The sequence below is a fragment of the Otolemur garnettii genome, unplaced genomic scaffold, assembly GCF_000181295.1.
Source record: "Otolemur garnettii isolate 467f Iridium unplaced genomic scaffold, OtoGar3 scaffold00010, whole genome shotgun sequence".
NCBI classification, from domain to species: Eukaryota; Metazoa; Chordata; class Mammalia; order Primates; family Galagidae; genus Otolemur; species Otolemur garnettii.
In genome coordinates, this window is record NW_003852405.1 from 21454698 (window position 1) to 21466878 (window position 12181).

Sequence of the window (12181 nt, forward strand, 5' to 3'; positions counted from 1 at the left end):
AGAGGCAGGAGACTCGCTTGAGCCCAGGAGTTGGAGGTTGCTGTGAGCTGTGATGCCACGGCACTCTACCCAGGGGGACAGCTGGAGGCTCTGTCTCAAAAAAAAAAAAAAATTTTATTTCTGTAAAGACTCCTAGAGATCAGAAATGTGGTTTCAGAGAATCCATAAACAGCCAGATTAAAGAAAAATCCCATTAGATTCTTAAAAGGATCTGTGACCTCTCAAAAACTTAAGAACTGCTGATCTTGCCCAGAATCACAAAAATTTTAGAAGTTACTATCTTTTTAGGCCAGATTCAGGTGATTTTTAAATTTCTGCTTTGTGCTTTTCTGTATTTTTCAGAGTGTTTTAAATAAACATGCCTAGTTCTTGTGATTCTTTGTTTTAATTAAATAAATGCTGTTTTAGAACTTCAAAAACTGAAATCCATCTTTATATCTTGGACCTTCATAAAAAAGGAAATCTAAAAACTAAGAAGCAGTGAAATGGATATGGTATGTTCTTAAAATTGCCAGCCTTCTCTGTGGTCACAGCATTCCCAAATATATCCCTGCCCCCATAAAAAAGAACAGGCAGGCTCTATAGCTACAGAAAAAGTGGTATTTACTATTGAATCCATTTTAGCTGAATACATTGCAATAAAATATTTGCATTGAGCTTTTTATAATGAGCTTTTATCATAAAGAGAACATGCAGGTGCTATAGCTAGAAAGGTGCTGTTTACCATTGAATCCATTTCAACTGAATTTCATTAAAGGAAAATATTTGCATTTGGGTTCTTTATAATGAGATTTTACTGGTTTGCCTATAATATCTTTACATAGTACTTTCTATAATAATTACTTTTAAAAGGTATTGAGCTTCTGTTTAAATTTTAAAGCATTGATTGCTTAATATTAAAAGCAGCCAAAAAGAATTTTCATTAAGTATCTTGGATAGATGGATGTGTATACTGTGTTTAATTTATCACACTAAAGGAAGTCTTCCTAGGACATCTTTCCTATTAAAAGTTCAATGTCAAGTCTTCTTATCTTTTTTAGCCTTTTTGGCTAGACTTAAAAATAATCCAAGTAAGGCTTAAGGTCATCTACCATTCATCATACTTGGGCGTCCATTTTCTCTTCTGTTGGATTGGAACTACATGGTCCCATCCAGCTCTGACATTTCTTTGATCTATATGTCTACTTAACTATTATATTTTATACTATGAACCTTTATTTTATGAATAGATATTTAAACTCCTATTTTTCCTGTTACAGCTATATGCAGGAGCTATTCTTGAAGTCTGTGGATGAAAATTGGGAAGGTTCCCTCAAGTCCAAGGTATGTAAAATTAACTCTTTTTAATCATTTAAATTTAAACATTTAAATCACATTTCATTAAATATTCCGAAGAATAAGAATTTTTAGGATTATACTTTCTAAACAGTATTTTTTTCACAGTTGTTTTTATGATTGGCCAATACCAATTTACTTGTGAGCAAACACAATATATGAAATTTAGATTTAAAGTATAATATAAGTAGTAGTTATTTTCTTTCTTTCTCAAATGAGAAAATAACTTTCCTTTACCAGATACAATTCCTTTAAATAACAACACTATTCTAGTATATTTTAAATGTGAATTTATTGTATATAAAGCTCCTAAGAAACAATTCCATTAAGTGAGAATAGATGTGCACAAAATGACAAGTCACCAAGAAGAAAAGTAATTACCATAGAGGATACAAAAGAGAGAAAGTAATGAGTGTTTCTTCATAGTGAGCTGTAAGGATGAACATGTCAAAGGATAATTGTGAGAGTATATTCTTTTGGTTGACATTGAACAGTAATGGAGCTTTGCATCACCAAAGAAGTCTTGAACTAAGTCTTTTCTGTCTGGCATGTCACTTTGAGAATCAATTTTGGCTCGGCACCCGTAGCTCAGTGGTTAGGACACCAGCCACATACACTGGAGCTGCGGGTTCGAACCCAGCCAGGGCCTGCTAAACCACAATGACAACTACAACAACAAAAAAATAGCCATGCGTTGTGGCGGGTCCCTGTAGTCCCAGCTACTTGGAGGCTGTGGCAGGAGATTTGCTTAAGCCCAAGAGTTTGAGGTTGCTGTGAGCTCTGACACACCCCAAGAGTTTAAGGTTGCTGTGAGCTATGACGCACAGCACTCTACCAAGGGCAACATAATGAGACTCTGTCTCAAAAATAAAAAAATCAGTTTTATGAAATTGAACTATTGTAAAGGCAGTGACACTTTTTTTATAACTGAAATACATACATAAACGTTAGATTTATATGCCCCATTCTGTTCTGATTTTTACTGACTTTCCCATGATTTCTTTCCCCCCCCCCCCCGAGACAGAGCCTCAAGCTGTCCCCCTGGGTAGAGTGCTGTGGCATCACAGCTCACAGCAACATCCAACTCCTGGGCTCAAGCAAGTCTCCTGTCTCAGCCTCCCAAGTAGCTGGGACCACAGGTGCCCGCCACAATGCCCGGCTGTATTTTTGGTTGCAGCCGTCATTGTTGTTTGGTGGCCCGGGCTGGATTTGAACCCACCACCTTAGATGTATGTAGCTGGCATCTTAGCCACTTGAGCCACAGGCGCCTAGCCCCATGATTTCTTTGAGACAGAATCTTGCTCTGTCGCCCTGGGTAGAGTGTCGTTAGCAGCGTCATAGCTCACAGCAACCTCAAATTCTTGGGCTTCAGTGATCCTGTTGCCTCAGCCTCCCAAGTATTTGGGACTATAGGCACCCACCATAATACCTGTCTATTCTTAGAGATGAGGTCTGGCTCTTGCTCAGGCTGGTCTCAAACCTATGAGCTCAGGCAATCCACCTGCCTTGGCCTGTCAGAGTCAGGATTACAGGCATGAGCCACCGGGCCTGACCTTTCATGTAATTTCTTGCCTTACTTAATGGTGAGAGAATTGGGGGGGGGGGCGGGGGGGGGCGGTTAGTATTCTATAAAATTGCCTGTGTTAGCACATGCTTTTTTATTGCTGACCTAGAATTGTTTATAATAAAGTAATGCTTATTTTGGCACAGAAATGTAATATAGTAGTTGACTTAGGGACATTATTTATGAGACTTAAAGCAGAGACACATCTAGTGAAATATATTCTAAGTTAGAATAGCACATATTCTATTGTACCACTGATTATATCTTTTTCTGCTTGGGGAAAAATAGGTCTTACTGTGTAATTTTGTTGTTGCTGTTTCGTTTTGAATGTTTTAACTCAGAATTTGCATCACAGTTTTGGCTTTTTTGTATGCATTCTCTGAATGATAGTGTGATTGTTCATATTTTTAGAAAGTTTTAGCAGTTGCAACTTAGATATTTGTGAGGATCAAAAGTAACTTTGATACTACGATTAATGCATGGCCATACCCTGATGAATGTACCAGATCTCATCTGACACTTATTACAAGTAGCACCCCTGTTTATGTTATCAGATTTTATTATATCTCTAGTAATATATATTTCTTATGTACATGTATAGTTAAATTATCAAACCTTTGGGTACATGTGTTCATGTTGTCTTTCCCTTTTGAAAACAATTGGATTTTAATGCTATAAAGTATAAGCTTGTTTAAAATAAAAATATTTAATTCCATAGCAGTATTCCATGCCAGAAAATACCAGTATTTTCTCAGCCCATGAATAGTTGGTAGATTTGTGATAAAACCATTATTATATTCCTACTTTTAGAATTTGCATCTTAGAAGTATTCTGGAATACAGCATGGAAAATTGTCATTTTTTATAATGACAAAAACCAAACTAATTTCATGTCATCACTGGTTCATATTTTTTATCTTCAACATCAAGTAGCTTCTTTAGATTCTCACAATAACCATTATCATGCTTTAGTTTATGATATAATATTTTTTTAAGAATCATTTTTTTCTTTCATAAAAGATTGATGTTAAATTGTTTCAGTTTAACAAGAGGGAAAATTTAAATTTTGTTATATTTTATTCCCAACCATTCAGAGTTGGGCAGGAAAGTCACAGATCATATTTCTTAGTTAATTCCAAATACACATATGCCTTCTAAAATATTTGTCTTTTCCGTGTTCCAGTTGTTTAAGATGAAAGGTAGTATATTACAATTTCTCACAGTAAATCGTACTTAATATTCTGTTACTTCACTTATGGTGACGCAAAGTAATTATGTAAGTAATCATGGATTTTTCCTAATTTTATAGGGCTTGACAGACTTCCTGTAAAGGACTGGAAAGCTTTACAGCTTTGCAGCTTTTGCACTCTGCTGTTGTAATATGAAAGCAGCCTAAATGAATGAGTGTGACTGTGTTCCAATAAACTTTATCAACAAATGTTGGCAGATTTGGCTCTGTGTTAGAATCTTGAAACTTCAGACACAGAAGGAGTTTTAAAATAATATAGCACATGTTGAGCATCCCTTCTTAAAACACATAGTGTAAATCTGGACATTTTGAATGGGTCCTGAGATTCTGTACTTCTAACCAGTCCTACAGACTGTGGCTCACATTTTTAGTAGAAAGGCTTGCAACTCAGCCTGTCCAAAAACTGAATTAATCCTCTTCTCTGGTAAAAGAATACCATCTCCTTCCCTGTTTCTGTAAGTGGCAGTATTAGGCAAAAGAATAAGCAAGAAGCCCAAGAATCAGATTAATCTTTCATATCCAGTTACCAACTGGACTTTTGTTAGTCACTAGGTTGTATCTCTTCTCCCTCCTTTATAACCTTTCTATCTTAGTCCCTTCCTTGTATTTGTGCTTTTAATTAATCCCATAACATCTTTATCCAGAAGGATTAGTTATTTGTTATCTAGTCTACCTGTCTCTGTTCCCTTTTCCTATTCTATCTCTTTCATACAAATGCCAAAAAGATGTTTTCTGTAGGACAAAATCTGATTTTACTGCTCTCTTGCCTAAAATCTCTTCTAATTTCTTTGTCACTTACAGAATAAATACCAGATTGAGTAGCATCACATACAGGACCTACCACGGCAGGGTTTCTCCTTTTTTGGTTCACTTCTCTAGTTCATGCAAAACTATTTACAGTTCTCTCATTTTTGGCCTCCACGTCTTTGCACACATAAATATTCTTCCTAACTTGCACTTTCTTCCAGTTCTTGGGGCAAATTCCTATTCATTGAAAATTTAGTTCAGCGTTATTTTTGGGCGGCCTTTTGACAGAATTTGTTAGTCTTCCCTTTATGTTTCCTAACAGATCCTGCTTAATACTGTAATATATTTGGCATACCGTTCTTTTGCATCTACAATTTAATAGTAACTCCTCAGAGCACAGACTTTTTTTTCTCCTTAGTATACCCCAAATCTACCTTAAATTGAAGAATTCATATATTTACTGAATGAATGTATTTATTCATTGATTTATTTAATTCAATAGATGCCTCTACTTCTGACAAATGGGATCTGGTAAAAACCCCGTGTTTACTCTGGTTACATACTCTCATACTCATGCTTGATTAATTTGAAACAATTTGTATCTTAACATGTTTAATCTTCCTGGTAAAGAATCCAGCTCTCCATTTATTCATATCAGTTTGAGTCTCCTTAGTTTGTTCATATAGGACATGATGCTTTATTTGTTACATTTATTTTCACTTTTTGTATTGATCTTTAGCTTGGATTTGGAAGTGAATGACTTGAATCTTTTTTTTCTTGTTTTCATAAGCTTTTGTCAGGAGTGATAAACCCAAACTATTCAGAGGACTACAAATCAAGGTAAGGTGATTATAATGGAATGTTTTTATTTAGGCATCAATTTATTTCTTTTTAAAATTTCAATATTCAAATAATTTTTTTCAAAAACTATACAAATATTAGATACAAATTTAAAATTTTAATTTTTCAAAAAACTTTTTTTTAACTAATAGACTTTTTTTTTTTGCCATGGCACCACAACAAGCCTGGTTATGGTAGCTCACACCTATAATCCCAGCACTCTGGGAGGCTGAGGTTGGTGGATTGCCTGAGTTCACAAGTTTAAGACCAGCCGGAGCCAGAGCAAAACCTCATCTCTAACAGTAGCCAGGCATTGTGGCAGACACCTGTAGTCTCAGCTACTCGGGAGGCTGAAGCAAGAGAATTGTTTGAGCCCAAGAGTCTGAAGTTGCTGTGAGCTATGACGCCACAGCACTCAACCAATGGTGACAAAGTGAGACTGTCTCAAAAAAGAATAGTCTCCAGTTCCATCCTGGTTGTTACAAAAGATACTAGATCAGCAGTTTTTTTATGGCTGAGTAGTATTCCACGATATAGATATACCACATTTTATTAATCCACTCATGTATTGATGGCACTGGGTTGTTGCCACATCTTTGCAATTGTGAATTGTGCTGCTATAAACATTTGAGTGCAAGCATCTCTTTTTTTCCTTTGGCTAAATATCTGGTAGTGAAATTGCTGAAATCAGATCTTTTAATTTCAGGCCTTAGTTTCTTTTACTTGTGGCTATTCAGTTTTCCCAGCTCCATTGTTTGAATAGGGATTTTTTTTCCCCAGTGTATGTTTTTGTTTGCTTTGTCAAAGATCAGACACCTTTGCCCACTTTTTAATTGGGTTGTCTTCTGCTGTCGCTGTTGAGTTGTAGGAATCCATATATTCTAGATATCAACCCTTTATGATATATTTGATTAGCAAGTATTTTCTCCCCTTCTCTAGTTTGCCTTTTCACTCTGTTCATTGTTTCCTTTGATGCACAGTTTTCAAATTTGATGTGGTGCTAGTTGTCTATTTTTGCTTTTTAGCCCACCTTTTTATTGGGGTTTTTTTTTATTGCTGAGCTTTAAGAGTTCTTTGTTTATATTTAATACAAGTCCTTTATCACATATGTGTTCTGCAGTTGGTCACAATATATAATTCCTTTTACACATTGTTGGATTTGATTTGCTAATATTTTGTTAAAGATTTTTATAACTATGTTCTATCTTATTCTTATTTCCCTTTTTGAGATTAAGTTTTTGAATAATTTATCAAAAAATTGTAAACAATTTATGAAGTAATTTGACTAAAAATGTTCAGTGGTATTGTTATTGATTCAGTCCCTCAGAGGGCCTATCTTTCTAAACTCCACAAATGGGTTGGGAATATACCAAGTGCTAATAATTATGTCAGAACTTGTGTCCATCTCTGGAATTCACAACCCCAGAGGACCTGGAAAAATTAGCACATAGTTGCCAGAAGAAGTTTTGAGGGCTTCCTACATCATCACTGCTACACGTTTAGTTACCTGGTTTTCCTTAATTTAATTGAAGATTTGATCTCTTAACAAATGGTTCATGTTATATTTACCTACCTAGAGTTAGAATTTTTTAGCATACTTTGGAAAAATGTTGGACTCCCAATGAAAGGAACTTAAATTGTAGGAACCCTGCCTAATTTAAAGTGATTACAGTAAAATTATTAGATTTGTTAAGCCAAGGAAAATTTATGATGCATGTGTGTGCTTCTGTGTCTGATCATTTATATGCACAGCGTTTTTCAAAACATTGCTCTTATATCAAAATTTCTCATTATTTGAACTTGTCTGTCTTTATTAGATTTAAATCTCATTTGAGTTTGAGAGTATGTTGTATATAGTATTTGTTAAGTTCATTCAATAAGTTCAAATCCCAAATAAACTTGGGCAGCGCCTATGGTTCAAAGGAGTAGGGTGCCAGCCCCATATGCCAAAGGTGGGTTCAAACCCAGCCCCAGCCAAAAAAAAAAAAATACCAACAGGTATTTTTCTCTTTGTAAATTAAATAATTTCTTTAATTCACTTTTTTTTAATCCTATTATATTCTTTCCTAAAGGACTTCCTTTAAAAACTGTTGATCATGGTGTTATGTCTAAAAGCTTTTTTCTTCTTTACTGTTAAATTTAGTTAAGCTAGATTGAATTACTTTGATCTTGACTGAGGCTAAGAAGGCTCTTTCTAAACAGAAAATAATGAATATGCCCCTCTTACTTTGTAGTATGTTCGTGGCTCAGACCCTGTGTTAAAGCTTTTGGACGATAATGGGAACATTGCTGAAGAGCTGAGCATCCTCAAATGGAACACAGACAGCGTGGAAGAGTTCCTGAGTGAGAAGTTGGAGCGCTTATAAATCTTGCTTAAATTTGACCTTTTTATTACCTTATCAAATGAAATATTACAGAACCTAGGAAATAATTTAGTTTTGCTTGCTTCCATCAATCAACCTTTTACTGTGAGGCATTAAACATCTAATTAGATCTTGAAGTGGCAGCATGGCCCATGATATCTAAGGAGTTGGCAAGCTTAGCAAAACCCATCTTTTATAAATTTCCATCTTCCTGCATTTGTTGATACCACTAACGAAATGCTTTGTAACAGACTGTGGTTAATTATGCAAATGATAGTTTCTGATAATTGGTCCAGTTTTACAAATAACAGATTTTTAAATTAGGGAGGTTAATAAGACAGATGATTACTATGCTTCATGTGCTGTGTGCTCTTTGAAAGTCATAACAGAAAACTACAAAGCAAATAAGATATACCGAGCCTCAACAGATCCCCTGCTCCTCAGAGTCTCTCAGATTTTTCTATTACCCAGCCTTCATTTTAATAGAAATTTTGTTTATAGTTAATAATGAATGCACTGCCTGAAAACTTTGTAGCTTCATTATTGTGAAACATTCACAAAAATTTGCATTAATGAAGACTACACAGAAAACCTTTCAGAGGATTTGTGTGGATCTGATACTTGGCAAATTTTGAGTTTTATATTCTTACAGAAAACTTCATTTTAAAATCATCATTTGTAAGACCAAAATATAAATAAAAAATTTTAAACATCTATTCATATTTCTGATTCTTCTGGTTCTTTCATGTTTAAAAAACACATTTTGTAATCTTATTTTCTTTTCATATAAGCTGCTCTGTTGAGCCAGAATGTAAAAATAGCTGTGCTGTTTAAAACTTATCAAAAGTTATTGTTGGTAACATTGTTTTATATTTGTCTGATTTTATTTTTCAGAGTTCTTTCATTTATGAACACATTTTTCATTGGTATCTAATCACATAAAAAGTATCTCTTTTTGGGGGGTGGCACCTGTGGCTCAAAGGAGTAGGGCACTAGCCCCATATACTGGAAGTGGCGGGTTCAAACCCAGCCCTGGCCAAAAACTGCAAAAAAAAAAAAGTATCTCTTTTAATGATATACAGTTTTTTCTATTAACAGTTATAGTTTTTCTTTGCTGAACCTTCTATCTAGTCAGCTAAATTCTTCATAAGAGATGGTTCACAAAACCAACAGTCATCCAAATAATACCTATGTCACTTTAACCCTCTTATGAACCTATCAAATAGTTCTAATATCCTCCTATTTCACCTTTATCTGAGGATAAATTCTTACAATCTGGAAACTTTCCTAATTGTTGATTTTGAATTACTATCTTAATGAAGGATGCTTGGAAATCTATAAAGGCACTTCTGTCAGAGAATGATTATAAAACATTTTTAATAGAGATCAGTTACTAATCTTTATTAGCAATTTGTATTGTATTTAACATTTCAAAGTCTACTTTTTAAGCTAACAAGAGAAGGAATATAAATCCTGCCCAATTTGGCTAAAGTAACAACATAAGAAATCTGGCCGACAGATGATGGTCTACTTTTGATCATCCATAGCATTGGAGATGGGCATCATTTTCATAATACAAGGCCTTGGTTAAATGTGCCTGTAATCCCTGATAGTTATTACTGCTTCAGAACAAGAAGAAGATTAAGCCAATTATGGACAGTGGGAAAAAAATAGCAAGAGAGCGGTTGCCACTATATACAAAAGAATAGTGGCATTGAAGAGTGAGACTTCAAAACTCATGGGATTGGCATAGAGATCTAATTGGACTCGTTTCTGGGCAGGAAGAGCATCTGGCATTGGGAATTTTATTTTTAAAATGAAGAGAAGCCTAAGCAGTCTATTGTGTTTTGAGTTACTATGAGAGATCAAAGAGTTGAAGAGCCCTACAGTATCTTAGAGCTTCCAAGTTCTCAAGTTGATGAATAAAAGGGTATCTTCCCAAGCCCCACTGTTTTAATTGAGAGATTCAAGTTAATCAGCCAATTCCAACTGTTTTTCACCAATTACAATCAAAGAACAGCTTTTTAAAGAAACAAGACCGCTGATTACCAATAAAGGGGTATAAATACTGATCCAGAAAGTACCATTTTGTAGCCAAATTCTGACATTTGATTACGCTTATTCAGATTCACAAACATGGGTATATAATAGTCATTTGATATTTATGACTTTGCTTCCCCTGCCAAAATTATGTTACTTATAGCCTAAAACAGTGAATTCATCTCTAAATTCCTGAGTTTGGCAAAAGTTTCTTTATAGGAGCTATAAGCAAGAACTGCTATTTCCTGTTTTAATAGGATTTGAGGTTCGAAAGCCATTCTAAAAAATAATAAAATGCAGAAAATATTTTTGAAAATAACTTTAAAACTTCAAAAGTTAAAATTGGCAGTAGCTAGTATGTAAAAACATGTCTACAAACACATGGGGAGTAGGAGTAGAGATTCTAGATACCAGAACAACTAGATAAAGTATTTCCTGAAAATTAAATTACATCCTTTTAGAGGATTCTTTGGGGGAGAGGGCCTGTGTTTGTGATAAAAAATTCAAAGTCGATTTTTTGCTGACAAAATGTAAACATTTTACCCTTGAACTGGCCATTGGCTTAGGAATCAGGAGCATGAAACATGGTTACTTGGAAATACTAAAAGGATAAAACTAAGGGTAATTATATGAAGCCCTCCAAAACTCGACTTCTACTGTTAACTATTCCTGAAACATACATCCCCAGTACTGCATTTTATCTGTCTAGAATTATGAAGAGATTGAAGTTGAGACCTTGAAATTCAAAACCTTTTAAAAAACCATTTTGCGGGCGGTGCCTGTGGCTCAAGGAGTAGGGCACTGGCCCCATATACTGCAGGTGGTAGGTTCAAACCCGGCCCCAGCCAAAAAATTAAAATAAAAATAAATAAATAAAAATCACTTGAGTTTATCCTAGTAAAATACTAGAGTTTTCCTTTGTGAAAGGAAATCTGAAAAATTTCCTAAAATGTATTTGTAACACCATAATATTCACAGCGCTTTCATAGTCACTCAGTGATACACACAGAGCATCAAATAACTTGAGTTGTCCAACGTACGTGTCCCAGCTGATGCTGAACGCTGGCACTGCCTTGTTTGAATTCTTATACCATAAACAGTGTGAGAGCTGAAACACTGGCCCTAAACACACTGAAAATGCCTCCCTGACTGTAGTATTGAAATGCTATCTACTGTTCATGAGTACAGGAAGGCTGGGACACGTGTTTGGGGAAAATATGTGTTTTAATAAGTTTTGTTTAGTCATAAATTTTTTTTGTCCTTTTTTTTTTTTTGAGAAAGAAAGAAGCTCACTTTGTGAGAGTGCTAGAGTGCCCTGGCTTTGATGCTCACAGCAACCTCAAACTTGGGCTCAAGCAATTCTCTTATCTCAGCCTTCCAAGTAGCTGGGACTACAGACGCCTGCCACCACGCCCAGCTATTTTTTTTTTTTAGAGACAGGGTCTCACACTTGCTCAGGCTGGTCTCAAACCTGTGAGCTCAGGCAATGCACCCATCTCAGCTTCCCAGAGTGCTAGGATTATAGGCGTGAGCCAGCCATTTTGGTGCCCAGCCAAACTTACCTACTTTAAATCCACATCTCTTCTCATTTTAGTTCAACATAGACTCCAGTTCTTTCCTATACGAAATGGAATCCCCTTTCCATCTCTAGCCCCTGCCTACTCACTCAGTGTCAGCTAGATCTCACCTCCACAGTGGGCTCAACCCAGGGCTGCCAAGCCTCTTCTAGTCTAGCTTCTATTCCTTCCTAACAAACCAACCCTAAATGTAATGTTTTAAAACACATTATTTCTTGCTCACAAATCTAATTTGGGCAGGGCTTACTGAGGACAGCTCCTCTCTGGGCTGTAAGGTATCAGCTGGAGAAGCTCAGGTGGAGCTACGTAGGTATGCACTTCCAAGATAGGTCCCCACACAGCTGACAAATTGGCCCTGGTTGTCGTCCCTTTCTTTTAAACAGCATGGTGACTGTGTTCCAAAAGCAAGCATCCTAAGAGGCCAGAGCTAGAAACTATCAACTTTTTTTTTTTTTTTTTTTTTTTTT

At 35.5% G+C, this 12181-nt stretch overlaps 1 protein-coding gene across 1 annotated transcript in view; it reads left to right on the plus strand.

Annotated features, from left to right (window-relative positions):
* The window catches only part of SELENOF (selenoprotein F), a 25802-nt gene extending 16988 nt beyond the window's left edge, over window positions 1-8814 (plus strand). The window contains exons 3-5 of the mRNA XM_003784289.3: window positions 1260-1323; window positions 5685-5734; window positions 7969-8814. Coding sequence (XP_003784337.2) covers window positions 1260-1323; window positions 5685-5734; window positions 7969-8100 — 246 coding nt within the window. The 3' untranslated portion in view covers window positions 8101-8814. The remainder of the gene's footprint in view (window positions 1-1259; window positions 1324-5684; window positions 5735-7968) is intronic.
* Window positions 8815-12181: the final 3367 nt, after the last annotated feature.